The sequence below is a fragment of the Orcinus orca genome, chromosome 10, assembly GCF_937001465.1.
Source record: "Orcinus orca chromosome 10, mOrcOrc1.1, whole genome shotgun sequence".
In the NCBI taxonomy this organism is placed as follows: Eukaryota; Metazoa; Chordata; class Mammalia; order Artiodactyla; family Delphinidae; genus Orcinus; species Orcinus orca.
Genome location: NC_064568.1, coordinates 65,533,527 through 65,559,854, shown reverse-complemented (window position 1 = coordinate 65,559,854; position 26,328 = coordinate 65,533,527). Strand labels below are relative to the sequence as shown.

The 26,328-nt window shown below is 57.7% G+C and overlaps 1 protein-coding gene across 1 annotated transcript in view; it reads left to right on the top strand.

The window, feature by feature from the left end:
* COL11A2 (collagen type XI alpha 2 chain) overlaps positions 1–21,161 on the top strand; it is a 28,282-nt gene extending 7,121 nt beyond the window's left edge. The window contains exons 7-66 of the mRNA XM_033424265.2: positions 143–205; positions 884–1,063; positions 3,209–3,268; positions 3,369–3,410; positions 3,642–3,704; positions 3,989–4,063; positions 4,532–4,618; positions 4,880–4,936; positions 5,104–5,157; positions 5,242–5,295; positions 5,403–5,456; positions 5,614–5,667; positions 5,853–5,906; positions 5,999–6,043; positions 6,167–6,220; positions 6,641–6,685; positions 6,873–6,926; positions 7,120–7,164; positions 7,267–7,320; positions 7,563–7,607; positions 7,840–7,893; positions 8,023–8,067; positions 8,190–8,243; positions 8,605–8,712; positions 9,736–9,789; positions 10,065–10,118; positions 10,219–10,263; positions 10,348–10,401; positions 10,523–10,567; positions 10,706–10,759; positions 10,859–10,912; positions 11,139–11,192; positions 11,585–11,692; positions 11,839–11,928; positions 12,098–12,151; positions 12,356–12,463; positions 12,595–12,702; positions 12,845–12,898; positions 12,999–13,052; positions 13,234–13,341; positions 13,566–13,619; positions 13,871–13,924; positions 14,153–14,206; positions 14,347–14,400; positions 14,744–14,851; positions 15,237–15,290; positions 15,452–15,505; positions 15,622–15,675; positions 16,222–16,275; positions 16,547–16,654; positions 16,749–16,802; positions 16,943–16,996; positions 17,227–17,334; positions 17,488–17,541; positions 17,849–17,884; positions 18,086–18,139; positions 18,252–18,519; positions 19,082–19,194; positions 19,558–19,764; positions 20,486–21,161. Of these exons, the coding sequence (XP_033280156.2) occupies positions 143–205; positions 884–1,063; positions 3,209–3,268; positions 3,369–3,410; positions 3,642–3,704; positions 3,989–4,063; positions 4,532–4,618; positions 4,880–4,936; positions 5,104–5,157; positions 5,242–5,295; positions 5,403–5,456; positions 5,614–5,667; positions 5,853–5,906; positions 5,999–6,043; positions 6,167–6,220; positions 6,641–6,685; positions 6,873–6,926; positions 7,120–7,164; positions 7,267–7,320; positions 7,563–7,607; positions 7,840–7,893; positions 8,023–8,067; positions 8,190–8,243; positions 8,605–8,712; positions 9,736–9,789; positions 10,065–10,118; positions 10,219–10,263; positions 10,348–10,401; positions 10,523–10,567; positions 10,706–10,759; positions 10,859–10,912; positions 11,139–11,192; positions 11,585–11,692; positions 11,839–11,928; positions 12,098–12,151; positions 12,356–12,463; positions 12,595–12,702; positions 12,845–12,898; positions 12,999–13,052; positions 13,234–13,341; positions 13,566–13,619; positions 13,871–13,924; positions 14,153–14,206; positions 14,347–14,400; positions 14,744–14,851; positions 15,237–15,290; positions 15,452–15,505; positions 15,622–15,675; positions 16,222–16,275; positions 16,547–16,654; positions 16,749–16,802; positions 16,943–16,996; positions 17,227–17,334; positions 17,488–17,541; positions 17,849–17,884; positions 18,086–18,139; positions 18,252–18,519; positions 19,082–19,194; positions 19,558–19,764; positions 20,486–20,626 (4,335 nt within the window). The 3' untranslated portion in view covers positions 20,627–21,161. The remainder of the gene's footprint in view (positions 1–142; positions 206–883; positions 1,064–3,208; positions 3,269–3,368; positions 3,411–3,641; positions 3,705–3,988; positions 4,064–4,531; positions 4,619–4,879; positions 4,937–5,103; positions 5,158–5,241; positions 5,296–5,402; positions 5,457–5,613; positions 5,668–5,852; positions 5,907–5,998; positions 6,044–6,166; positions 6,221–6,640; positions 6,686–6,872; positions 6,927–7,119; positions 7,165–7,266; positions 7,321–7,562; positions 7,608–7,839; positions 7,894–8,022; positions 8,068–8,189; positions 8,244–8,604; positions 8,713–9,735; positions 9,790–10,064; positions 10,119–10,218; positions 10,264–10,347; positions 10,402–10,522; positions 10,568–10,705; positions 10,760–10,858; positions 10,913–11,138; positions 11,193–11,584; positions 11,693–11,838; positions 11,929–12,097; positions 12,152–12,355; positions 12,464–12,594; positions 12,703–12,844; positions 12,899–12,998; positions 13,053–13,233; positions 13,342–13,565; positions 13,620–13,870; positions 13,925–14,152; positions 14,207–14,346; positions 14,401–14,743; positions 14,852–15,236; positions 15,291–15,451; positions 15,506–15,621; positions 15,676–16,221; positions 16,276–16,546; positions 16,655–16,748; positions 16,803–16,942; positions 16,997–17,226; positions 17,335–17,487; positions 17,542–17,848; positions 17,885–18,085; positions 18,140–18,251; positions 18,520–19,081; positions 19,195–19,557; positions 19,765–20,485) is intronic.
* The last annotated feature ends 5,167 nt before the right edge of the window (positions 21,162–26,328 follow it).

Here is a 26,328-nt window from a genome sequence, read left to right as displayed (position 1 = left end):
GATCTGAGATTGCCCCCACCCCCCAGCACAGACAGACACTGCCCCCCGGGGGATGAACTGCTGCTTGGCCTCCCTTTCCGCTAACCTCTCTCCTTTCCTCCTGCCCTGTGCTCCTCTCCCCACACCTTCCCCCTGGGGTTAGGACCCCACCCCAGGTGAAGAGGAAGGAAACCTGGAGTCACGCCCCTTGCCACCCACTGAGGAGGTAACTCCATCCCCCACCCTCACCCTAGCTGGGTCGGTGGGCGTCTGTTACCCACTCTCCTTGCCCCATGTCATCTTGATGAACCAGCCCCTCCTCTGGCCGGAGGGCTCTTTGTCATCTCCATTCGTGTCCTTCTGTCTCCTGGTCACTCCGGACCTATCGGTCTGCTTTCCTCTTTCAGAACCTTCATTTTTCTCCAGTGTCCATGTCTCCTGCCATTATTCTTTGATTCTGGAGTAACTTCCTCTCCCTGTTGGTGTCAAATGGTTTTACTTTCTGTCATATTTCTGTTCCCAGGAGCCATTTTCTGTCCAATGCTGTCACTTTTCCTCTTCTGCCCCTCTTTCCATCCATTTCTTTGGTCATTCCTTGGATTCTTTCATCGATTATTATGTCCATGGACTGTCCACTCTGTGTCCAGCCCTCTGGCCACCCTTCTTGTTACCCATCATTTCTTCCAACCGGGCCCATTTTCTGGACCTCCCTCCACATTGGGGGGCTCTGATGGCCATCCCCCTTCTCTACAACGGCTCCCCTTGCTCTTGGGAGGAAAACTCCAGTCCCTGTTACCCTTCAGAAACCTTTGGGCTGGAAGTTGTCACACCCTGGGGTCCAGGGAGAACCTCCTCTCAGCCCTAATGCCCCCGTCTACCCCTCTCCCTCCCCATCCCCGGGAAGGAGCAGACAGATCTCCAGGTCCCCTCCACAGCTGACAGGTTCCTGACAGAGGAATATGGGGAGGGTGGCACAGACCCCACAGCAGGGCCCTACGATTACACCTATGGCTATGGGGACGATTTTCGTGAGGAGACGGAGCTTGGCCCTGCACTCTCTGCGGAGACAGCCCACTTGGGAGCCGTAAGTGAAAGGAGCTCCTCTTCCATCCTTGACTTCCAGTGGGAGCTACAAGAATTGCTTCCTGTTGTTTTTGATTGTTATCTCTTGTCTGTGAGCTACTTCCCATTAGTGGTTTTCCATTTTCTGTTCACATAAGATGTATCTGTTGCTTGAAAACGTTACTTCCTGCCTTCCCTTGCCAAAAGTCTTAATCTATGGATCCTTCTGTTCAGGGCAATTGGTTGTTGCTGTTGGGTTTCTTTTTTTTTTTTCAATCCTATGGCCACTTTCTGTCTTTCTTGGTCACTTCCTGTCTCCATCAAGCTGGATTTTATAAAACTTTTGGTCAGTAAGCCCCTACCTTGTGTCCATTTTCCGTCTGTCTTGATCATTTCTTCTTGGTCGAAACAATTTCTTGTCCATGTTGCTGCCAAATGATCTAACTTCCTCTATCACATTTTCTAACCTACAGGCCACTTCCTGTCTGTCCCCTCCTGTCTTCTCTCCTTCTCTACAGTGGCTCCCCTCCTGTCTTCTCCAGTCATGGCATCCGTTCTGGTGACTGTGTCAGATTGAACTGGAAGGGACTTATTCTTTGTGTTTTGGCTCTAGTTTTTCATGCTCTCTTATACTTTGATAATAAGCCGCTTCCTATGTGTCTCAGGTCATCCAAATCATAAAGTTTCCATGTGTGCCTAGATATTTATCACAGCCACTTCCTGTGTGTACTAGCCTTGATGTTTGTGTTTGTTGGAAGAATTGCCTTTCATTGTCATAATCCATTTCCCGGAGTTACTTTCTGTCTGTTTTGTGAATTTCTTTTCTCTCTTGGTTGTGGTAGCCATGTTGTTATTGAAGGTCCACTTCCTGGATCCTCTTTCCTTGGCTGCTTCCTGTCTGTCCCACCACTTCCTGTTTATCTGGTTCATTTGCTAGCCGTCTTGGCCATGTTTAATTTTTCTTGGCCCTGGCATCATTCTTGCTTCCAAGTGTTTGTCCCTTTTTTCTGTCTCCCTTAATTGCGTCCCATGTTTTCAACCACTCCCTGTCAGTGGGGTATTTCCTGTCTACTCACTTCATCTTTTGCCTCTACCCCGCTGCCTCATCCCACCCTCCCTGCTCTAATAATTCCACCCTTGACCCTCTGCTGCCTTTCCCTTATGCTGCTTTCTGGAAATTTAGGGTTGATCTGGGATATGGGAGAGTTTGGAAATTGATCACTGTTGTTTGATCAGGATGGAGGTAGAAAGGGGCATTTTGAAGATCTTTGTTGGGAGAGTTGGGGGGTGGTGGTGAATATCCTCCATTCTCCTTGTCCTTATCTTGGTTCTGGCCCCAGGGTTGGGAGCGGGCATCTGAGTGGACGTGTGGAAGAGAGGCGACGGGTGGGCTTGAAGTATAAATGAGGGTCAGAGGACGGGTGTAGCATCCTTGCTGGGAGAGGAACTGGGAAGACTCGAGGGGCTTGGCTCGGGGCTTGAGCAACTGAGCCCAGGAGCTGTATTTTTCCAAAGTCCAGTTATGTGGTCTAAGTTTGAGATATCGGTGGGGACTGCTCTCCAGATCTACTTACAGTATGAATGTCTAATCTCCAGGGAGTTTTAAACTTGTGAACCCCTTGAAACTCTAAGTAACATTCTGTGCCTAAGGGCATACACTTTTTCTTTTCTGGAGAAGGGCTCCATAGATTACATCACATCCTCCTATGGGTGCATGATCTTCCCCTAAACCCAAGTAAAAATCTATCCACAATCTTAGAGATATTCTTATTTGGTGAGATGGGGTAAAGGTGAGGAAGTCGATGGTTTCTTAAGGTTCTCAGGGAGTTTGGGGAATAAGGTGCAGTCCTCCAGAAGAGGGTTTGGGAAGGTTGGGGGTTTGGAATCCCAGGAAGTGTCTGGGGACCTTCCTGAGAGAGGTTCTCAGGGAGATGAGGAGACTGTGTTTGTTGAGGTGGAGCTGGGAATTGTGGGGAGGGGAGCCCTGAGGTCTACCTTGGTAGACCTGGGAGGTCTGTGAAGAGGGAGTCTTAGAGGAGGAGGGGGGGACTTGGGGATAGGATCAGGAGGTCTCCAGAGGACCTGAGACTGCCACCGGCATGGGGGCAGTCCTGGTGTCTTGGATGCTTACGGGCCCCCCTGGGGGTTACATATGTGTCTCTCTCAGGCTGCCCGTGGTCCCCGGGGGCTGAAAGGAGAGAAGGGGGAGCCTGCGGTGCTGGAACCTGTAAGTCACCGTGGTCACCGAGCTGAGGGCAGTGGGATGAAGGGAAGCAGGTGGGGGTGCTAGCCCTATAGCCTCTGACTTTTAACCTTTGACTCCACAGGGTATGCTAGTGGAGGGGCCCCCTGGTCCAGAAGGCCCTGCGGTGAGTTCTAGCTGTGACCCACTAGCCTCCATTCTTTTCACAGAGATGCTTCCTATGTGCTCACCTGTGCCTTCCCCCCATAGGCCCAGGCCTCCTTCTTAGAACTCAGAGCATCCTTCCAATCAAAGCTTCCCAGATCCTCAGATCTCTTCTGTAGAGACCCCCCCTTAGCCACATACCCCTCTTCTATTTGAACGCCCACACCTTACCCCCTCTTCTTGTGTTCTTCAGGGATTTCCTGGTCCCCCTGGCATCCAAGGCAATCCAGGTCCAGTTGGAGACCCAGGCGAGAGGGTATGAGGACATCCTGTGGGGGTGGGGGGACGGCTGCAGAGGAGCCACTGGTACCCAGTAGGGGTACCATGCTCAGTAATTTCTCATTAGAAAAGAAGGTAGACTCTGGTTGGGGAGGGGAGTAGTGTGGTGTCTCACCGTCATTTTTCTCCATGGGGTGTGGGGAGAGCTTGGGAAGGATGTAGGGAAGTCTATATTTATTCTGTTGAGGAGGGTTTCAAAATGATGCCAGGACCCTAACAACCCCCTGTGGCCGTATCCTTCTCATTCTTCCCCCACTCTAGGGCCCCCCTGGCCGAGCAGGGCTCCCTGGATCAGATGGGGCCCCTGGCCCTCCCGGCACATCCCTCATGCTCCCAGTGAGTTGTCTTCTGGTCTTTGGAACGAGCTGAGGGGGGAGGGAGGGAGAATTGTGTTATGTCACCAAGAACCAGAGGAGCAGGAACGCCAAGGAGGAGTCTCTGAAGACCATGCACCCAAAGAGATTGATCTTAGGGGTGGAGGGTTTAGGGCCTCATTAGATGACCTGGAGCCAAACATGGAGCATCTAGAATTGGGCAGAAAATCCTAAATTTCAGGGGGTCTAGAACCAAAGGAGAGTCTTTGGGGAGGAAGAGGCTCAAGAGTGGAGGAGGAGGACAGGAGTTGAGTTTCTGAAAACCTCTAAGTGACTACCTGGAACCCATGGGAGACACTGGAGGGGGGCATGGGGGGAAGTGGGGTCCTGGACCCTGGGGGATGGGGCAGACATGCTGGATGATGCCTCTGGCTGGGAGGGTCATGTGGATTTCCTGGAAGACCCTAGACCTTCTCTCCTTGGCCCGCAGTTCCGGTTTGGCAGTGGTGGGGGTGACAAGGGCCCCGTGGTGGCGGCACAGGAGGCCCAGGCCCAGGCAATTCTGCAGCAGGCACGGGTGAGGAAGGCTGGGGGATCTTGGTGGGGGGAGGGGTGTGGTGGGAAGGGGAAGACTCTAGGAAGAGTTGGAAGGGTAGGTTGGAGTGAATGTAGGGCAGGCGGAGATCTGGGTTGGTTTGGGGTTGAGAGGGAGGTTGGGGAAGATACAGGGCAGTGGAATGAAGATCAGGGGTACAAGGGTGACTTTGGGAAGTGACCTGGGGTCCGGAATTCTCCAGCTGCCTCTTGCTTAGCTCTTCCGTCTCCCCTGCTCCCCCAGCTGGCGCTCCGAGGACCTCCTGGTCCCATGGGATACACGGGCCGCCCTGGACCCTTGGTGAGTGAGTGGGGTGCTGGGATAGGGGATTCTTTATTTGTGTGTGGGGGGTATGGATAGTTCTGGAAAAGGACCAAGTTGCAAGTCTTTTGCTTCTTTGGGGGAGGGCTCTGAGGCCACCGATGGGTGTGTCCTTCAGCACAGCCACCCTCTCTTCTCTCTCACAGGGACAACCTGGGAGTCCTGGACTGAAAGGAGAATCTGGAGACCTAGGACCTCAGGTGACAGCCCCCACCCACCTGATCCCCAAACCAGTGCCCCCGCCGTCTATACCCACTAACCCTGCCCCTGCCTCTCCCTCCCAGGGCCCCAGAGGACCTCAGGGCCTCATGGGCCCCCCTGGCAAGGCTGGGCGAAGGGTGAGTGACCTGAGGGTAGGATGGGTGTGGGTGGGGGATGGGAGGCAGAGCACAGGGTGTGGAGGACTGTGCCCCCTCTTGCTCTGACACCTCCCCTTCACCCCCAGGGCCGAGCGGGTGCTGATGGAGCCCGAGGGATGCCTGGGGAACCTGGAGTGAAGGTAATAGGCTTGGGCCCCTCTCTGGCACCCATAACTCCCAGCCCCACCTGAGCTCATTTGTTTTTAGGGATAACCCCTCCCCACTCAGGGCACAGTAGAGAGGGGTGGGGTGGGAACAGGACTGGGACCTCACCTGCGCTGCCCCTCTTCTCCCCAGGGTGACCGAGGATTTGATGGCCTCCCAGGGCTACCTGGGGAGAAAGGACACAGGGTGAGTATAGGGGCATGGTGTGTTGTGATGAGGGGGTAGATCTTCTGTGGAGGGGAGGGGAGGTAGGAGGCTGAGGGTCCCAGCAGGAGCTCAGTGAAGGAAATTGGTTGGTTAATTGAAGACAGTCAGTGTCTGCCTGTGTTGGGGGCTCTGCACCCCCTCTTACCTGTTCAACCATTTTCCAGGGTGATACTGGTGCCCAGGGCCTTCCTGGGCCCCCCGGCGAGGATGGAGATCGGGTAAGTGTTGTGGACGGCGGGGGCAGGGGTGGGGGCTGGGTATGGGAGAGGTCTGGACGCTGAGCCTGCTTCACCACGTCCTCCTCCTCCAGGGAGACGATGGGGAGATTGGACCTCGGGGGCTGCCTGGAGAGTCGGTGAGTGTCACGGGGTTTGGGGATGGGGGTGGCTCTGGGGATGCCAGAGGAGGGACGCGGGCATGAAAGGGACACGTTTTCTCTCACCCATGCGGGTCCTATCTTCCCCTCGCCTGAATGCAGGGAACTCGAGGTCTCCTTGGCCCCAAAGGTCCACCTGGGATTCCTGGGCCCCCGGTAAGTGACTGTCCCTGGCTTCTGACCCTGCCCTCTCCCTCTCTCCACCTTCCCTGACTGCCTCCCTCCTCCCTCCCCTCCAGCTCCTCCTCCCTGGCCCCCACCTAGCCCTGCTTCAGCCTTCACCCCCTGGTGCCCTTGCGGGACCATGTCTTGTAGTGCACCAAAGGCTCTCATCATAGCCAAAAAAAAAAAAAAAATCCTCAAGAAAACAAAACAAACCCCCACAAACCCACAGTCCCAGAGCCCCAGAGCCCCACGGCCTGTGGATCCGGACTGGCTGTGTTTGCTTAGGTTTGGGATGAACTGCTGTGCGCCTGACCCGTCCCACCCTCTGGGATGGCCTGGCCTCAGAAACCACAGGTCCCCCCAGGGCCCAGGGCCGCCTTCCAGCCTGCTCATGCCCCTCTCGTGTTTCAGGGAGTCCGAGGCATGGATGGCCCCCATGGTCCCAAAGGAAGCTTGGTGAGTGCTGGGCATGGAGACCCCACCTGACCCTTAGCCCCTGGGGTCTCTGCCAAAGTCCTGTTCCCTTTGCCACCATTTCTACCCCCTGCCTGCCGTCTCGGCTGTCCCTGCCGGGACTCGGCTCTCTGCCCTGTTTGTTCTGTCACCATCTCCTTCTGACCCCTGCCTGGTTGCCTGTTTCTAGGGACCCCAGGGAGAGCCAGGACCTCCTGGACAACAGGGCACTCCTGGGACCCAGGTGAGTGGTCCTGTCCATCCCCTCCCCAACTTTAGTTATTTCCCCTGGGCTTCCACAGTGGGCCAGATCCCGGGTGGGGACAGGAAATGAAGGGTCTCAAGCCTTCACTGCTCACGCTCTGAATGGGGGCTGCTGCAGAGAGAGCGGCCCACCCCTGGGGGGGCCCCCTGTGACTTCTCCCTCCTGTGTCTAGGGTCTCCCTGGGCCCCAGGGTGCCATCGGCCCTCATGGAGAGAAGGTAAGTGACTAAGTGATCAGGGGAATGGTGGATGGGCCAAGGCGGGGTGTAGGGTGGGCCCCAAATATCTGGCTGGGACTGAGCCTCCTCATCCCCCTGCAGGGTCCTCGAGGGAAACCAGGGCTTCCTGGCATGCCTGGCTCAGATGGACCCCCGGTGAGTGGCCACCACCTCTTAATACAAATCCCCCTTGACCTTCCACCCCAGGAAATGACTTTCAAGCACCTTCAGTGAGTGTCCGTACTGTGTGTCCCTTGCACTGGGAGGTCACTGGTGGTGCTGCCAATGGTGGGTCAGCTTCATTAGGTCCCAGGGGGGCATTTGGGTGGAAGAAGTGTAGGGAGGGGTGCAGGAGATGACAGGGGCCAGTGGTCACGCTCTCCTTCCCCTACCCTCAGGGTCACCCGGGCAAAGAAGGTCCCCCTGGAACCAAAGGAAACCAGGTGAGATCTTCCACGCCTCCTCTCATCCCCTGGAGGAGTCTCTACCCAGACCCTGGGCCTCCAAGTCCTTGGGATTTCCTCACCTTGTCACGCGGCTCTGACAGTCCTTTGGCCCATACCCCTCAACCCTCTCCAGACTCCAATGTTGTAACTTCCATTTCCCCCACCCCTAGGGGGCCCCCGTGGTGACACCCTGAGACCCCTTTATTGATGCCTCTCTGTCTTCTTCCAGGGTCCATCTGGACCTCAGGGTCCTCTGGGATACCCAGGACCTCGAGGCGTCAAGGTAACGAACCACCGGGCTGGGAGATAAAGGCTGGGGTCAGGGGAGCCAGCTGGGGCCCCAGGAGCTTGGTCCTGCCATCCCAGCCTCCTCCCCTGATCTCTCAGTCTCTATCCCCCACTCTAATTCCAGGGTGTGGATGGAATTCGGGGTCTGAAGGGTCACAAGGGTGAAAAGGTGAGCAATGCGCCCCTAACTTCCCAGCCCCTCCACCTGCCCCACACCAGCCTTTCTGTCCATCTCTGCCTCACCCCCTCCCTCCATCATCTGTGGTGTCCTTTCACCCCAATCTTTCTCAGGGCGAGGATGGCTTTCCTGGGTTCAAAGGTGACATGGGTGTGAAAGGTGACAGGGTGAGTAGAAATCCCCACAGTGGCCCCCCAACTCTAAGTGCTGATGATCCTCCCCTTTGAAGCCCCCAGTTACCAGCCTTCCTCCCACCCCCCAATACCCCAGACTCCTCATCTCCAGGCTCCCTTTAGAGGATCTGATCACCCTCTAGAGCCTGATCTGAGCAGGAACCCAACCCCGTGCTCCGTGACCCACCGGCTCACCAATCACAGCACACTCCCTGCCCCTGTGGGGCTCCCTGTTCTGCAGTAGCTTCGGGGACCCCCACCGACCCCACTCAGCCTCACTGGGGCCTGCCTGTCCTCTCGGGGCTCAGCCCCTCCCCTAGTCCCTATCACTAACCTCTCCAACCCCCTCACCCAGGGCGAGATTGGAGTCCCTGGTTCCAGGGGAGAGGATGGTCCCGAGGGGCCGAAGGGACGCACTGGACCCACGGGAGACCCTGGCCCCCCTGGGCTCATGGGCGAGAAGGTGATGGGGAGGGTGTGAGGGGTCTGGTCTACATGCTGTAGGGCCTGGAGGGGGTGAGGCCCGGGGCGCTGGGATCAGGGTTGGGGTGGGGTGCCGACAGCTGAAGTCTGCAAGTCAATCAAAGATGACCATGCATTATGCTCCTCTGTGTGTACGTGGCGCCTCCTAGACACTGATGCGTTGAAGCAGGGGGAATACATAAGAAGTTAAGGAAAAGTCTCTGTCGTGAAGACTTTACAACAGATTGATGGGGACAGGGCAGAGAGGCCGTCATAGGATACCTGAAGGTGCCGGGCAGAGTGAAAATGTGTCCAGACTCCAAGCAGTAGGCATTCCGAGAAGGAAGAGAGTCAGAGAGGAGGTGAGCTCTGACATCTTCAGAGCTAACTCTCACCAAGCCCTCACCGTGCGCCAGCACCGTGACATCTTGTCCTGTCAGTCCTGGGGGGTGGGCGCTACTACAGTCCTGAAGCATCAGGAGGTTTAGAAACTTGTTCATCACACAGCCAGTGAGGGCCAGAGCCAGGGTTTGAGCCCCAAAAGTCAGGCTGCAGAGCCCCTGCTCCCCACTTCCGCTCCACAGCTGCCTTGGCAAGATAGGTCCTGAAGCCTCAGGGGGCAGGCGTGGATGGTTGCGGGGGGGGGGGGGGCCGGGGTAGTGCAGAGTGGAGCCAGGGAGTGAGGCTGGGGGGTGCTGCCTGCAAGGGGGCCGGTCTTGGTGGAGCAGGACTGTGTGCTGGGAAGATGCAGCTGAGGTTGACAGGTAGGCAGGGGCCGGATCACAGCGCCTGCAGGACTTGAGCTGCAGATTTTAAGACACAGGGGAGGGGAGATTCCAGCACTAGAGTTCGGGGAAAATCCACTCTCAGCAAGGAGAGGTTACAAAAGCCAGGCATCCTGGGAGGTGGGAACTGAGGGGCCAGGGGCTGGGGCTTTTCTGGGTGGGGGGAGGGCTGGGATCTGCAGGGATGGAGCGGCATCCGTGCTTCCTCTCGCTCCTGATCGCTGCCTGTCCATCCACAGGGCAAGCTGGGTGTTCCTGGTCTGCCTGGCTACCCCGGACGCCAGGGTCCCAAGGTGATTCGTTGCCCCGCATGTGCCCCTCCTCCTTTTCCCTTCCCTGACCCCTAATTACAGGAAGCACAGACTGACAGAGCAGCGGGGGACCCTAGAGAGAATTTAGCCCACCCCCATTCTACAGATGAGGGAACAGAGGCCAGAAGCACTAGTTATTGGCAGAGCCTGGGTCTCCCACTCTGCTGCCTCCACCACCTCTCCTGACCCCCCTTGGCCTTTCCTTGGTCCTCCCCTTTTGTGACGTGTCAATTTTTCCCCTTCTCCATCCTCACCAGGGGTCTTTGGGATTTCCTGGTTTTCCTGGAGCCAGTGGAGAGAAGGGAGCCCGTGTAAGCTGGGGAAGGGTTGGGGGGGCAGAGGGAGGGGCAGCTCTGGGAGCAGGGGCCTCACGCCCTGGGTGATGTGTTGTTTCTGCTTCGTTCCCACCAGGGCGTGTCGGGCAAATCAGGGCCTCGGGGAGAACGTGGCCCCACGGTGAGTGCAGGGGAGAGACGTGCGGCTCAAGATCCAAAGAGGTGCTTCGGGGCTTTTCTGACAACGCCCCTGTCCTCTCTCTAGGGTCCACGGGGTCAGAGGGGACCCCGAGGTGCCACCGGGAAGTCTGGAGCTAAGGTTGGTGGTCTTGGCAGGGCTCATCCCCCCTCTGCCCTGTAGCCCAGCTGCTCTCAACTCCTCTGGCCTCAGGGTTGACTAGAAAGCATCTCCTCTCACTCTCTGACTGTTTCCCCCACAGGGAACATCGGGCGGTGATGGCCCCCACGGGCCCCCCGGAGAGAGGGTGAGTGTGGCCTGAGCCCCCTGTTCCCCAGCGCTCCCCAGGGAGCCGGAGTGGGGCCGGCTCCCTCTCACCGCAGGGAGAGGCCCCTTGCCCAGCACCCCTCCCCATTCTCCTGACTCAACCTAGCTTTGTCTCTAGGGTCTCCCTGGACCTCAGGGCCCCAACGGATTTCCTGGCCCCAAAGGACCTCCAGTAAGCTGACCTCTGACCTCTGACCCACCTTGGTACTGTGAATCCTTCCCCATCCCCCTTCCCAGCCTAGAGCTCACCTGACATCTGAACCTCTTCCAGGGCCCCCCTGGGAAGGATGGGCTGCCGGGACACCCAGGCCAGAGAGGAGAAGTGGTAAGTGGCGCCCCGGCCTCCTCAGACCCTCACTCCCGAGCTGTCCTGTCCCGAAGGCCCTCTGGGAAGGTTCTCCTGGCTGAGTGGAGCGCATCTCGGCGCTGCTCAGACCACAGCCAAGGACTTGGTGGTGACCCTGCCCTCCCTCCGGGAGCCTGGGGTCCGTGCCACAATGTCCACGCCTGACTGTGTGTTCTGACTGCCCTCTCCTCTCTTCCTCTCTCAGGGTTTCCAAGGGAAGACCGGCCCCCCTGGCCCCCCAGGAGTGGTGGGACCCCAGGTATGCCTGCTCCCTGGAGAGAAAGGACCCCAGACCCTGGAGTTAGTCTATCTGCCTCTCTTCTCCCTTTTCCCGGTCACGGGCCCCTGCCCCTCCTTTGACTGAGCTGGGCCCCTGGGACTGGGATTTGGAGCAGGGGTCCCAAATTTCAGTCTGTTTCCTGGACCAGTTCTCATCTTCTCGCATCTTGGAGAAGAGGAAGGTCCCCTCAGGGACACCAGGTGGTATGGTTACTCCACACCGGGGAATGAAAACCAGAGCGGAGGCCTAGGAGAGCTCCGGGAATTTCCCAGGAGCTTTGGGGCAGACATGAAGGGGTTCTAAGGGAAAATTTAAGGTGGACAGAGTGAGGTGAAGGCTCTGAGATTGGAGTCTCTCTGTCTCTTTCCCAGGGAGCCGCAGGAGAAACCGGGCCCATGGGGGAGCGAGGTCACCCAGGCCCCCCGGGACCCCCTGGAGAGCAGGGACTCACTGGAACAGCTGGAAAAGAAGGGACAAAGGTCAGTAAGGGGCCTGGCAGGGGGGAACTTGGGGGTCTAGGGTTGGGGTGCCTGAGGGAACAGGCAAATGGGGATTTGAGGGAACAGAGATCTCTCTGCCCAATTTGGGAGTGTGGAAGTGGCTCATCACCTCTGTTTCCTTTTAGGGTGACCCTGGGCCCCCTGGGGCCCCAGGGAAGGATGGTCCCGCTGGTCTGAGGGGCTTCCCGGGAGAGAGAGGCCTCCCTGGCACTGCTGTGAGTGTGATTCCAACCTGACTGCCTGTAATGAGTCACCAGGCTTCCCGGCACCCCTCAGCGTCATCCTACTCCCGTCTCCCCACCCCCATCTTTCCCCGCTTGTCTCCTGGACCCCATGTCCCCCCTTCCTGTCTCATGTCTGTTGCCTCTGATTTCTGGTTCATAGGGCGGACTTGGTTTGAAGGGAAATGAAGGTCCGGCTGGTCCCCCTGGCCCTGCAGTAAGTCTGGGGTCCCTGGGGGGCAGAGGGGAGGAAGGATGCGGTGCGGCATCTGGATTTTGGGGGGGCTGCGGGACCGGGAAGGGTCAGCCATAAGGCATATGATGTTGGGCTCTTCTCCTGGGAACCATGGTCAGTGGTCCTCTGGTGTAGGTGGGCTGTGGTCTCTTCCTTTGGGGTGTCTCACTCTATCTCCTGTCTCAGGGCTCCCCTGGGGAGCGAGGTGCAGCAGGATCTGGGGGACCCATTGGCCCCCCAGGGCGCCCAGGGCCGCAAGGTCCCCCTGGAGCAGCAGGAGAGAAAGGTGTTCCGGTGAGTCTGGGGTCCCTGGGGAGATGCTGGGGAGGGGTCTGTGAGCTGATGGGTTACGGGGGATTTCCTGTAGGGGTGTTTGAGGGGGACAGCCATCTCTGGGTCATGACTCCTTCCTTCATTTCTCACAGGGTGAGAAGGGCCCCATCGGTCCGACTGGCCGCGATGGGGTGCAGGGTCCCGTGGGGCTTCCTGGCCCTGCTGGCCCCCCGGGCATGGCAGGAGAGGATGGAGACAAGGTGAGGGAGCCCACAGACCCTGGACTCAGTCTTCTTTCCCGATGAGATTGCTGGTCTGGGCATGGCCCGCAATCCCTGTCTGCTTATTCTCCCCGCCCCACCCACTCCTTCCTCTAACGTCCCACCTGCTTTCTACCCCCAGGGTGAGGTGGGAGACCCCGGACAGAAGGGCACTAAAGGGAACAAGGGGGAACATGTAAGTGTCCATTCCTTTGACTTTTCACCTCTGGCCTTTAACCTCATTCCCACCTGGTCTCTCCCCATCTTGGCATCTCTGACTCTTCTTTCTCCCCCAGGGCCCTCCTGGACCCCCTGGACCCATTGGTCCCGTGGGGCAGCCTGGAGCTGCGGTGAGTGACGATGTCCTGTGTGCAGCCTTGATTCTGCCCTCAGTTTCCCTCTGCCCATGGGGTTGGGGGTGGGAGTGGGGGGCTCCAGGCCTGGTGCCTGGCTCTGTGTGGGGCTTGTGGCTAGAACACACCTGACCCACGACCATCTTTGTGTCCTTGTCCTGCCCTCCTCCCACCTCAGGGGGCAGATGGGGAGCCTGGAGCTCGGGGTCCCCAGGGACACTTTGGAGCCAAAGGTGATGAGGGAACAAGAGGGTTCAATGGGCCCCCAGGACCCATTGGTCTACAGGTGAGTTGGGGGGTGGAGACAGGGGCTGAGAGGTGGGTTCACGCTGGAGCTGATGTCCGCCCCAGACCCCCCAGCCCCCTGCTGACAAAGGAGGTCTGGGGAGGTGGGGGCAGAGGACTGGGTGGTGGGGGGTATGTGGGATCTGTATGGGGGGGACCCCTCTGCCGAGGGCTGTGCTCCAGGTGGTTTGGTCACCTGGGTCTGTGCTGTGTACACCTGCGCAGGGTTTGCCAGGCCCCTCGGGGGAGAAGGGAGAAACAGGAGACGTGGGCCCTATGGTGAGTGGGACCGCATTGATAGGGTGTGATCCCGACTGATTCCAGCCCCACCCGCTAGGCACACCCCTGCTCATCCAACCCCCACCCCAGCAGCCCACTGCCTCCGACTCCCAGCTCCCTGCATGCCATTCCCTGGCCTGGCTGCCTCCCTCCCCGCCAGGACCTCTGCCTCCCTCACCCTCCACCACTCACGTGCATCCACGGCTGGCTTTCTCTCACTTCCCTTCCCATCCCGTGTATCTTTTCTCCAGGGACCCCCCGGGCCCCCAGGACCTCGAGGCCCAGCTGGACCCAATGGAGCTGATGTGAGTCCTCTTGGCCCCTTGTCCCTCCAGATCAGTGTGGCCAGTCCTCTGCCTCCCTTTCCCCAGACTGTAAACTCTAGTCTCATCTCAGATGCCAAGAGAAGCCGGTGGACCCTGGGAAGGTCTCACACTGTCTCACTGCTCTGACCTTAGGCCCTCCTCCAGGCTCTGCCCCCCCATGCCCCCCCCTCCCATAAGCAATGATCCCTATTTCTATTCCTCTTCCAGGGTCCACAAGGTCCCCCTGGAGGTGTTGGGAACCTGGGTCCCCCTGGAGAGAAGGTACTGGGAAGGGGTACATAGATGGTCTGGAGGGATGAGGGTTGGACTTTTGCCAATTTTGGGGGGTCAAAATAGAGTGAGGGGGAATATCAGGATTCTTTTTTGGGGGGTGGAGGTTTTTGACCCCAATCTCCTTGCAGGGGGAGCCAGGAGAGCCAGGATCTCCGGGAGTCCAGGGCGAGCCAGGGGTCAAGGTGAGTGGTAGTTCTGAGGCCCTGCTCTGCAATCCCCTTCACCCCCTCAATCCCACCCCCACCTTTCCTCTGACCTCCTGGAGCTGGAACTCCTGCACAGCCCATGAGTCTGTGCTCCCGGTCATTCTCCGTGAGGCCTGGTCCCTGGATCCGGGTGGGCTCTGTCCCCCTTTCCTTGAAGGGGAGAGGGGCCAGGGACTCCCACGATGGACTTGCCTTTCTGTGTGCACCCCGATGTCAGCGATGCACGAGGGGGAAGCTGAAGGCTTTTTAGAAGCAGGGGCTGGATCTTTGATCTCTGGGACCCCTTTGGGACCACCTGTAACCTCCGCTCATCCTCTAGGGTCCACGCGGGGAACGTGGGGAGAAAGGAGAGTCGGGGCAGCCAGGAGAGGCGGGACCACCAGGGCCTAAGGGTCCCACCGGTGATGATGGCCCCAAAGGGAACCCTGTGAGTTTGTGGGGAGGGGCTGCGAGGAGGCCCCTGTGAATGGAGATCTGGGGATATGGGTGTGAGGATCTTGGAGTTTGGGGAGCCCAAGAGTGTGGGGGATGCCTGGGAGGAAGGCTTTGCGAATGGGGTCTCCTGGGAGGGATGTACGGCGTCTGGGATCCAGAGAGAAAGTGAGAGAAACCCTAGTTAATAACCTGAAAGCCTTAGAGTGCAGGCAGTGCAGGAGGTGGGGAAAAGGGGGTGCCGGAGACCCTCTTCCTAAATGGTGCAGGTGGGCACTGCCTGTAGCAAGGGAGAGTGTGGCATGTGGCCATGGGGGTCTGTTGGCCCTGCGTGGGCTTAGGGGGCTGCGACCCTGACCCTTGGTCTCCCTCTGGATCAGGGTCCTGTTGGCTTTCCTGGTGACCCTGGCCCTCCTGGAGAAAGTGGCCCTCGGGTGAGTCTTACCTGGGGAGGGGAGGGGCGAAGAGGTGGTCTGCTCTGGAGGGGCTCTGTGTGGCCGATGGGCGTGGGCATGGGAACCGGGGTTGTGGTAGGGCAGGTGGAGGGATGGGAGGATTGGCAGTTTGACCCTCTGACCTTGTTTCATCCCTGCAGGGCCAGGATGGTGCTAAGGGTGACCGCGGAGAAGATGGAGAGCCAGGACAGCCTGTGAGTGCCCGGGGACCCCTACCCCACCACTGAGACCAGGCCCTCAGCCCTGTTTCCCCTCTACTATGCCCTATGCCTGAGGGGTCCCTCACCCACCACTCTTCCTCCCTCCATAGGGATCCCCTGGTCCCACTGGGGAGAATGGACCTCCTGGACCACTTGGAAAGCGGGTAAGTGAGGTCGTCACCTGGGACCTTGCGGGGCAGGCTGGATGGCAGTTGGGGCAATGGCAGGTGGGATGTGGAGGGAGATGCCTGGTGTGCCGGTTGTCCTTGGGTGAGGTGTGTATGTGTGTGACCATGTGTGTTTGTAAGCGTGCTGTGTATATTTGTTCCTGTATATTCCATCTGTTCTTGCCAGGGGTGGTGTTGTGTACCAACCAATCAGAATGGACACGGAGGGAAGGGGCTGGCTTTCCTGGGGAGGTCCCTGCTGGGTCAGGATTAACCCTCTTTTTGCTGGTGGTGTGTGGGCAAGAGGCTCTTCACCAAATGCACAGAACGACTCAGTATTTTAACAGCTGATACAGCTGTACCGGCTCTCCCATCCATGAGTCGGCCTCTGCGATCGTGCCTGTGCATGCGCAGGTATGTGTGTGTGTGTACACGTGTGTGTGTGTACACGTGTGTGTGTGTGCACGTGTGTGTGTGTGCACCAGGAGGACAGCGAGGGGGAGGGGGGTGAGCCTGGCTATTCACTGCCGCCTCCACCTGCAGGGACCTGCTGGTGCGCCTGGTCCTGAGGGGCGACAAGGAGAGAAGGGAGCCAAGGTGAGGGAGAGGCCGCCCTGGATGCTGGAACAGCCCTTCCATCTTCCCACCCCTTTGGTCCTCACACTGCAGCCTCCAAACGCCTCCCCCACATCCACCATCTCCACGCCGAGCCCCCTGTGGGGACAGGGTTCCCTATACTTGTCCCTACCCCGGGGGTCCCTGGGGTTTGACCCCTCCTCCCTGCCTCACCCCCATCCACCTTGGGCCCCCTGCCCCCAGCCACACCCCCTCCTCTGCCCTTCAGGACACTTTTTTGGGTGTGTTTCAGGGGGATCCTGGTGCTGTGGGCGCCCCGGGAAAGACAGGCCCTGTGGGTCCTGCAGGCCCAGCAGGAAAACCTGGCCCTGATGGTCTGCGGGGGCTCCTGGGCGCAGTGGTGAGTCACGGGGCAGAGAGGCTTGGCTGGAGAGGGGGAGGCGCACGGTGTGGGGACACTCTTCCTCATCCCCGTGGTCCCCTCGAATCTGCAGGGTCAGCAAGGCCGTCCCGGGGCCACAGGCCAGGCTGGGCCTCCAGGCCCTGTGGTGAGTGACTGTGGATAGGGTGGGTGGGGGGGGGGCGCCCTGGGACAGTGGGCATCCAACCTTGGAGGAAGTGGGAAGTGGTGGGGGAAGAGTGTGGTCCCGCCTCCCCCGGGAGAGAGTGACTTCCTGTCTCCCCACAGGGACCCCCAGGGCTTCCTGGCCTCCGGGGCGATGCTGGGGCCAAGGGAGAGAAGGTGAGTGACCGCACATTGCCAGGTGTCTCAGCCCCACCCCTGAAACCTCCGGGGGGCCTCGTGCTCTTGGGGAGCCCTTCCTCAGTCAGGGCCGTGGCAGCCCCCGCTCTTTCCTCAGACCCGGCCCAAGTCCCTCTCTTGTCTTCTGGGCTCTGACCCCTGTGGTTCTCCTTCTCCCCGTCCATGTGTCTCCTCTCTGCATCCCCCTGACCACCTGGCCCCTTTTCCAGGGTCACCCAGGTCTCATTGGACTGATTGGCCCCCCGGGGGAGCAGGGAGAGAAGGGTGATCGAGGGCTTCCTGGTCCTCAGGGATCTACAGGGCCAAAGGGGGAGACGGTGAGTAGAGGGCGTGGTCCTGGGAGGTCTAAGGGTGGGGTGAGGGTGGGGATTCATGGGGGTGTGGGAAGGTGGGGGGTGGAGACTCAGCTGTGGGGTGAGGGAGGGGGAGGGGAGGAGGACCCAGTTGAACCAAGCCCCTCCCTTTCCTAGGGCATCCCAGGAGCATCTGGCCCTATTGGTCCTGGAGGGCCCCCCGGCTTCCCTGTGAGTACCCCATCTGTTCCTCAACTCAGTCCTCTAAACCCCACTGCCCCCCTCCATAATCCCCCTCTGGCTTCCATGACAACGCCAGCATAACACTCATAGGTTCCCGTGTCCCCCATATGTTCCTACACCTTCAGTGTTTCCACTCCTGTCCTTCCAGGGCCTCCCGAATGTCCCCATGTCTCCCATGCCTGCCCCTCTTGTGATGGCTCTCGGGTCCTGTGAACTCGTGACCTTGCCTCTCCAGTTCTCCTTGTCCTGACCTTCCCCTGTGCTGACCATCTCTTTCTTGTTCCTCGTTTCACAGGGACCTGCTGGCCCCAAAGGAGCCAAAGGAGCCACAGTGAGTTACTCCCAGCCAGCTCTGCCCTTCCCTTCCTCCAGCCCTCCATAGGTGGACTTGACACTGTCTCTTCAAGACAAACATACCCCCTGCCGGTGGAGCCCCTCATTCCCAGCCCACAGACTGATTTGACCCTTCTGTGACCTTGATCGCATTCTTGACCTCCTGACCCCTCCATGACTTCATTGACTCCCTTGGCAGGGCCCAGCCGGACCTAAGGGAGAGAAGGGCATCCAGGGCCCTCCGGGACACCCGGTGAGTCAGTGTCAGGTCCTGCTCTTCTGACGGTCCCCCCCTGTCTGGGTGTTTCTCCACATCACCCTCACCCTGACCTGTCTCTTGCCCTCTCTGCCCTTCCCTCCACCAGGGCCCCCCCGGCGAGGTGATCCAGCCCCTGCCCATCCAGATGCCCAAGAAGACTCGGCGCTCAGTGGATGGGAGCCAGCTGATGCAGGAAGATGAGGCCGTGCCAACTGGGGGGGCCCCGGGCAGTCCTGGGGGGCTGGAGGAGATCTTTGGCTCCCTGGACTCCCTGCGGGAGGAGATTGAGCAGATGAGGCGGCCGACGGGGACCCAGGACAGCCCCGCTCGCACTTGCCAGGACCTGAAGCTCTGCCACCCAGAGCTGCCCGACGGTCAGTGCCAGGGACACGACATGTGAACAGCTGCGTGGGCATGAACAAGCAGGATGGATGTCGGGGGAGGCTTGGGGAAGCTGTGGGGTGGGGGTGAGGGTGGAGGGGCTTGGGGCAGCAGCTCTTTACCAACTGGGTCAGAGGTATTTCAGTATTTAGCAACTGACATGGTCCTACCAGGCTCTTCAGCTCATTATCTGCTCAGGGTCTACAGAAATAGGTAAACATAGACTCGTGGACACACATGCTGGCATTTACACACACAGACACGTGTGCAAGCCTACAGCCACACGCTGGACCAGCGTGAGGGTGTCAGTGCTCCTACCCCCTCCATTTGCGAGCCTGGGGGTGCTGCTGGGGGGAGGGGCGGCAGAGCCGGACAGGGGCATAAGGTGATGAGGGAAACCAGAGCTGTGTTCTGGGGGTCTGGCGGGGGAACGGAGGACTGGGTGTCTGAGGGCATATGTGGGGGCTGCTGGTTGGAGCAGTGGGAGGGAAGTGGGGCAAAGAGCATCTTGGGTCCAAGACCTCGGGGGCCCTGACCCTCCCCCCCACTCGACAGGAGAGTACTGGGTCGACCCCAACCAGGGCTGTGCTCGGGATGCCTTCCGGGTTTTCTGCAACTTTACAGCCGGAGGGGAAACCTGTGTGACGCCCAGGGATGATGTCACGCGGGTGAGATCTGGCCTCTGACTGCCCTGTCCCTTGCACCACAGTGGAGCCCCCCTCTGGGCCTAGTGGTTTCTGGGTTTGTGTGACAAGTTCCCTGACCCTTGACCCTGCAGAGCCTGCTGACTCTTCTCTTATTCCGTTCCTTCTCACCAGTCTTCTGGTGCTCACTTCATCTCCTTCCCTTGACAACCTAAGACAAAAGTCTGCCTTTTATTTATCCCCTGGTTCCCGCCCCGGCCCCTTATTTCTCCCCCAGCCCTCTCCTCCCACCCATTCCCCACCCATGACCCTGGCTCAGCCGCCCTGCTTCTGTAGCTGCCCTGCAGGCCCGTGTCCATCCTTGACTACAGCCCTCTCTCCTGCCAGTTCTCTTACGTGGACTCTGAAGGCTCCCCAGTCGGCGTGGTCCAGCTCACCTTCCTGCGGTTGCTCAGCGTCTCAGCCCACCAGAACATCTCGTACCCCTGCTCTGGGGAGATCCGGGATGGCCCCCTGAAGCTCCGAGGGGCCAATGAGGATGAGCTGAGCCCGGAGACCAGCCCGTACGTCAAGGAATTCAGAGACGGCTGTCAGGTGGGAACCAGGGAGAGCTGGGTGGGGGCGGGTCCCAGACTCAGGCTGGAGGAGGCGGTGGGAAGACCCTTCGGGCAGGGGCACTCGGGGAGAGCATGAGGAGGCCAGCTTCCTGGTGTCAGGAAGGGCAGGAAGGATGGAAGGATGGAAGGTGGGTGTCACCTGTGTGCACATGGCAGTGTCACCCAGAGTGAGTCATGCAGGCTTGTAAGCACATTTACACAGGTTGTCCTCTGCACACACGGGGTATAAACAATGCCCCCTCCCCATGGAGGGGCACACGGACACCCCCAATCCGTATATACATCCCCAGAGTCGCCTGGAGAGGGTCACACAGGTACACACACGTGGAATCGTGTTGGCTGTCATCACACACTTACACCCACAAACACATATACACACGTCCCCGTGGAGTCACACAGGCTAACACCACCACTACAGACAAATAATCTCAAACCCAAAGCTGCTCAGACTGGCTCAAGACTGCGTGCGTGTGCAAGCACACACACACGCGCAGCCCTCCCAGCTTCCCCAGTCCTGACTCGCTGGAAGAAACTTTAGGAAGAAACTTTAGCAAAGTCTGAACATGGGACACGGATGAGAGGAACAGCATCTCAGGGCACTTGAAGGCGCGGAGAGCCAGGCCTGAGGTTGGGGTGTCTGCGGGCCCTGTGTGCCTCCCCTATGCTCACTCCTCTCACTCTGGTGTCTCCCCCTCAAGACCCAGCAAGGCCGGACGGTGCTGGAGGTTCGAACACCTGTACTGGAGCAGCTGCCAGTGCTGGACGCCTCCTTCTCAGACCTGGGGGCCCCCCCGAGGCGGGGAGGGGTGCTGCTGGGGCCTGTCTGCTTCATGGGCTAAGACCTTCTCCTCTGTCTGACCCTGTCCGTCGACACCAGGCCCACCTGGAATCCCACAGCATCGGCTCTGTGCCACCTCGCAGAAGGGCTCCTCGCCATCTAGGGGGCCTTGGGCCAGGGCACCGAGAGCCCCCAGTCAGGGGCAGTGCAGGGGAGGGGTGCACCTGGGGCTCGCGGCCCTCCCACTTGGAGCCTGTGCCCTGTTCGACAGCTGAGACCCTTATTTAAAATTTACCTCCCAATCACCCCAAACACGTGGAAGAGAAAGGACACTGTGTATTTTGTATTTAAAAGTAATTATATTAATTATTTAAAGAGTGGAAAACAAAATGACAAAAAAGATAAAGAGAGAAATGCCAACAAAAATCAGCGGACTTTGGAGACAGGGCTCTCCAGGGGTGAGCCTGGCACCCTCATCTTTGCCTCAGGGCTCTCCTCAGAGACTGTGGGGGTTGGGGGCCGAACCCCGCCTCCCTCACGCCCCACCTGCAGCACCCACTGTGAACGTTGTAATACATGGTCTCCTTTGTCTCAGGGCTCTGCCTCTCTCTGCCCAGTGTGGGCCTTGCTCATCTCTACCTACCGGGTGTTTGGCTCTGTGGCCCGCATGCCTGCTGTCTTTCACTTGGTCTGGGGCTCGCAGGAATGCCTGCTACTTGGGGACCAGGCCAGTCCCTCAGGGGAGAAATGGAATAGTGAGGGGTGTGTGCATGGCCTGCGGTCAGCAGACTGTTGAACTATTGAAATTCTTCCACGTTAGCTGGGAAATCGCCGTGGCCCTGAGCCCCCCCTGGTACACCATTGCCATCCCGGCCACCCCCATCCCTCCCCTGGGTGCCCCCTCACCTTCTCTGATCCTGCAATTAAAGGGTTAATGTGTGGCATCTGGATGGGACTCCCAGGGCCTTGTCTAGCACTATGACCTGCGCCCATTCTGACTGATGGTTAAAAAATGTGATTGTCTCCTGCTGGGGTGCATGTGTGTGGTGCTTGTGTTGTTATTTCAATCCCCACCCCCACTCTCATCCAAAGGCGCCCCTTCTGGCTGAGCTGTTACCAGAAATGAATGGCTTAATCCCCATTTCCTGGAGGGCCTGTCCAGCTGGGGTGTTAGGGTGCAGAGAGAGTTCATGAAGCCTGGCGTAAGAGTTCAGAATCTCAAACAGATCCCCCAGTGACAGCAGGTGGGGGTCCAGGGCTCTGCCTGACGCTGGCGCTGGATTGGTTCGGCGTGAGGGTGTGCCTGCCCTCCCTGGTTTCACCTCAAACACCCCATTGCCTCCCAGCTTTAGGGACCTCAGGGCTGGAAGGAGCCTCAGATGTCTAGTCTGAACTGTTTGCAAATGAGACCGAGGCTCACTTTCACGACAGCGTTTACCGCCCCAGTCCCTTTGGTACAGGCTCGAATGTCCTGCCATAAAAAGCCAGGGCTGCGGCTGGGGCCCCTCATGCTTGTGTGTATTAGCGTCTACATTACTGCAGGCTTTGTGCCGTGTCAAGATGCATAATCCTCGCCCAGTGTCTCCTCCGACTCCGTGCCGCCCGCTGGCGGCCCCTCTCGGGGTTTATTCAGCAGCTCCGAGCCCTCTGGGTCAGGTGTCTCCTCTGTTCAGGGCTGGCTGCACAGCCGGGCATTCTTGGCAGCTCCTGGGCTTCCCATCCTCACACAGCACATCCTGCCTCCCGCCCGTCCTGGCAGGAGATGAAGACTTCTTTCAGGGCCTCCTGATTACGACGCCCCTTTCCTCGGGCTGCTGGTGCGGGAGGGGGACGGTGTACGAGCGTGTGCACGTATGCGTGTCCCTGCTTCTCTTCCGCAAACCCCCGGTGCGGGTCGGGGAGGGGCTGCTTTGTACCCCAGACCCGGAGTCCCAGTAGGCGGCGTCCCCGCCCCTCGTCCCCGTACTTCTTCCTCCCGGCGGATCCCCGACGGCAAGGACAAAGCCCCGATCTTTGAAACCCTGAAGTGTTGGAGCTAACTCAGTATCGATCCCAGGGAGCTCTCCTATGGGCATCTAGAAGTCCGGCCTCGCATCGGCGGCGGGTGGGCAGGAAAACCGAGCGCAGGTGAAAACCCGCTTCCGCGCGCCTGCTCTTCGGGCTCCGCGCATCTCTCTGCCTCTGCGGCCCCCTGGTGGCGGCGCGGAGACCTCACCCGGCTAAAGCGCAAGCGCAGTGATTCCGCGCCCTAAGACATCCCTAAACCGCCGCCCCTCCTGCGTCACCAACTGAACCCTCATTCCCACTCCCCCAACCCAGGAGGAGGCTGAATGGAGCAGAAGCCCCTGGCCCTCGTCTATATGGAATCAGGCGATGGACGTGGTTTCTGGGATCAGCCACGCCCTCCCCTCCATCTCAATGGCTTCAGGCACCCTTCTCCCCCCAATCCCAGGCCTCAGCTGAACAGAAGATCAGACCTAAATAGATGCTCCTCACACCGCTCGCCCGCACCCACTCCCAGACAAGCCGGGCCAGAGCTGAGGTTTCTCCGGAGCTCTCTTTGCAGTTGGAGCCAAACCACAGAGGTCGCCCTTGGAGCACAGAGGGGAGTGTTCCCAAAGGTCACTTTTGGTCAGATGCTCTGAGCTCAGAGAGATTTTCTCCGTGGAAACAAAGCCATGCATTTACTCAACTAACATTTATACACGGTGGTTAGGTCCCCAGGCCCATCCACAAAAGCCTATTTAACTAGTATGCCAAGCAACCCCGTCAAACGGTTTTATGAGCAATTCTGTGCCAAGCTGCAGCCGAGGACGCCAGGACCACAGCCCTCTCCTTGCAGTGGGGCATCTCCTGCCTCCTCATCCAGCAAGCTGGGGCCTGGCTCTAAGGAAGGATGAGGGGAAGCAGCCAGAGGTGGAAGTTTTGGGGTGTGACTGGGCGTAGGTAGTGCAAGCGTCCTGGAATCTGGACATGTGGGGGCTGGCAAGGGCTCCAGTGGCTTGGGGACAGTGGAGGCTTCTAGATGGGATGGGGAGGAGATAAAGGAGAGAGAAATAGAGACTTGTGGGAGTGACTTTGGGCCCCCCCAGGTTGGAGGAGGGTGTGAAGGTCCTAGACACATACACAGCCAACAACAGGTTGGGAGACTTAGGAGGGGAGAACTAGGAGTGGGGAGGACAATGAGATTATAGCGTGAAGGCTGGGGGGTTGGGTCCTCTAGCCTGTCACATCTTGGAGCTGCTTCTTAGCCTTGAGCTGTATTTGTGGCATCTGTGACTTATGGTCAAAAAGCAACTTGTAGGGCTTCCCTGGTGGCGCAGTGGTTGAGAGTCCGCCTGCCGATGCAGGGGACGTGGGTTCGTGCCCCGGTCCGGGAAGATCCCACATGCCGCGGAGCGGCTGGGCCCGTGAACCATGGCCGCTGAGCCTGCGTGTCCGGAGCCTGTGCTCCGCAGCGGGAGAAGCCACAGCAGTGAGAGGCCCACGTACCGCAAAAAAAAACAAAAAACAAAAGACTTGTAAAATTTGGACAACTTAGGTAACTGTACTTGGGAGCAGCACATATCCCAGAGGGCCATGGCCTACATATCTCTGTCTTCCCTTGGTCCTCAAGTCAGTGAAATATGGTACCACTGTGTGAATTCTTACACATTTTCTTTGCCTAAAGTACATGCACATGTTTTGGTTATAGCTGTTGTGGTTCTGTTTATGTCACTATCACACATGACATTCACCGACATTCATTCATTAGACATACCTGACACCACTTAGCGGTAGAAAAGCCCAGTTCCACTTTGCTATGTCTTTAAAGAGTGGTTTTATGGCTATTGCAAAAGCTTTGAAGATACTAAGTCTCCTACCTGGCAGCTCAGGATGCAACATGGGTATTGGAAAGTATATCAGCCACTGTATTGTCTTATTGATTTATTACCACAAGTAAATCTATACCAGCTCCTTTCTGAAATCCTTTGATATGGCACTAAACTCAACAGATGCCCATGGGCCCACACAACAGCGTCTGGGATTCCTTCTCCATCCTGTCAGTCACAGTTTCGGGGCTCTTTACTGAGAAGCACCGTGGAGGGTGCCATGTTGGACAAGGCACAATGTAAGGTGTGATTACCGAGAAGATAAGCAGCTGTGAGAGAGCTGTTCGTGACAGTCCTGCACTGGGACTGAAGGAAACCATTCCATCATTTTATTGTACCTGATGCTTGAGGGTGATATGTACATTGAGAGCTCCATTTTACATTTCCATGAATCTACTCTTATTATAGCTTGGCTGCGAACAAGAGATGCTATATATATTGGTTCAGATTAGGTTGAGCTGTGAGACACAGATACCCTGAGAACAATTATGGTTTAACCAAGATAGACTTTTATTTCTCTCTCACGTTGAGCTCCAGGGCTGGTAGGGTGTTTAACAGTGTCAGAGATTCAGACTTTTTTTCCATCTTCTTGTTCCACCAACCTCAACATGGCTCTTCCTTCTCAGGTCCAATATGACTGCTTGAGTTCCAGCTTTCAGATTTGCATTCAAATCAGCAGGAAAGAGGAAAGGGAAAGAAGGACCCATCACCCTCTTTATAAGGCCACCTTCTGGAAGTTGCACACGGCAGTTCTCCTTACAGAGCATTGGACAAAACTTACGTGTGGCCACACATAACTGGAAAGAAGGATGGGAAACTAGGACTTATTCTGGAAGTTCATGTGCCCAAATAAAACAGAAGGTTCTATTAGGAACTGTGGAATTATGGATATTAGGGAACAATTCTCTGCCTGCCATGTCTCTAAATCATTTCTTTAGATCCAGAAAGGGGGGATTCTCCAGTGGCTGCTTTTACCAATAAAGCAGTCCCACAATTTTCATAAAAATCAGTTGTTTAAGAACATATTTGCCCTGAGGGGAGGGGTTTCCAATATTATCTACCCCCGAGCACTAGGCAAAGTATTAAGCAGAAATTTAAAAACAAATAGACTATGTATTCTGTTTTGCAAACTTCCCTCTAGGGATTTCTTGAAGTTTCTGCAGGCTGTTACAGGCACCTAGAGCTTGTTCTTTTTTTTTTTTTTTTTTTTTTGCGGTATATGGGCCTCTCACTGTTGTGGCCTCTCCCACTGCGGAGCACAGGCTCCGGACGCGCAGGCTCAACGGCCATGGCTCACGGGCCCAGCTGCCCTGCGGCATGTGGGATCTTCCCGGACCGGGGCACGAACCCGTGTCCCCTGCATCGGCAGGCAGACTCTCAACCACTGCGTCACCAGGGAAGCCCCTAGAGCTTGTTCTTGTTGTCACACGTTCCTCCCTGACTTCACCATGAGTTATCTCTATTGGTGTGCTTGCCTCTGAGTGAGAAGGTAATTGGCCTTGTTGGAGTATAAGTAGAATAGTTAGAATGTGTATCATCTCAAGATGATTTTAATTAGAAATGTCAGCCAGTTGAATTTTCAGAGACCCATGCCATACAGATATGTATTCAGTATTCCAGTCCTTAAACTCCAGTGGTCTATATATCTATTTGCCCTCTAGAGCAGTGCTGTCCACTAGAACATTCTGTGATGAAGGAAATATTCTGCATCTGTGCAATCCAATATGGCAGCCACTAGCCGTGTGTGGCTATCAAGCACTTGAGAAGTGGTTAGTGCACCTAAAGAATTTTATTTTTTTGTTTGTTTTTTGGCCACACGGCATGCGGGATCTTAGTTCCCCAACCAGGGACCGAACCCCTGTCCCCTGCATTGGAAGAGCAGAGTCTTAAC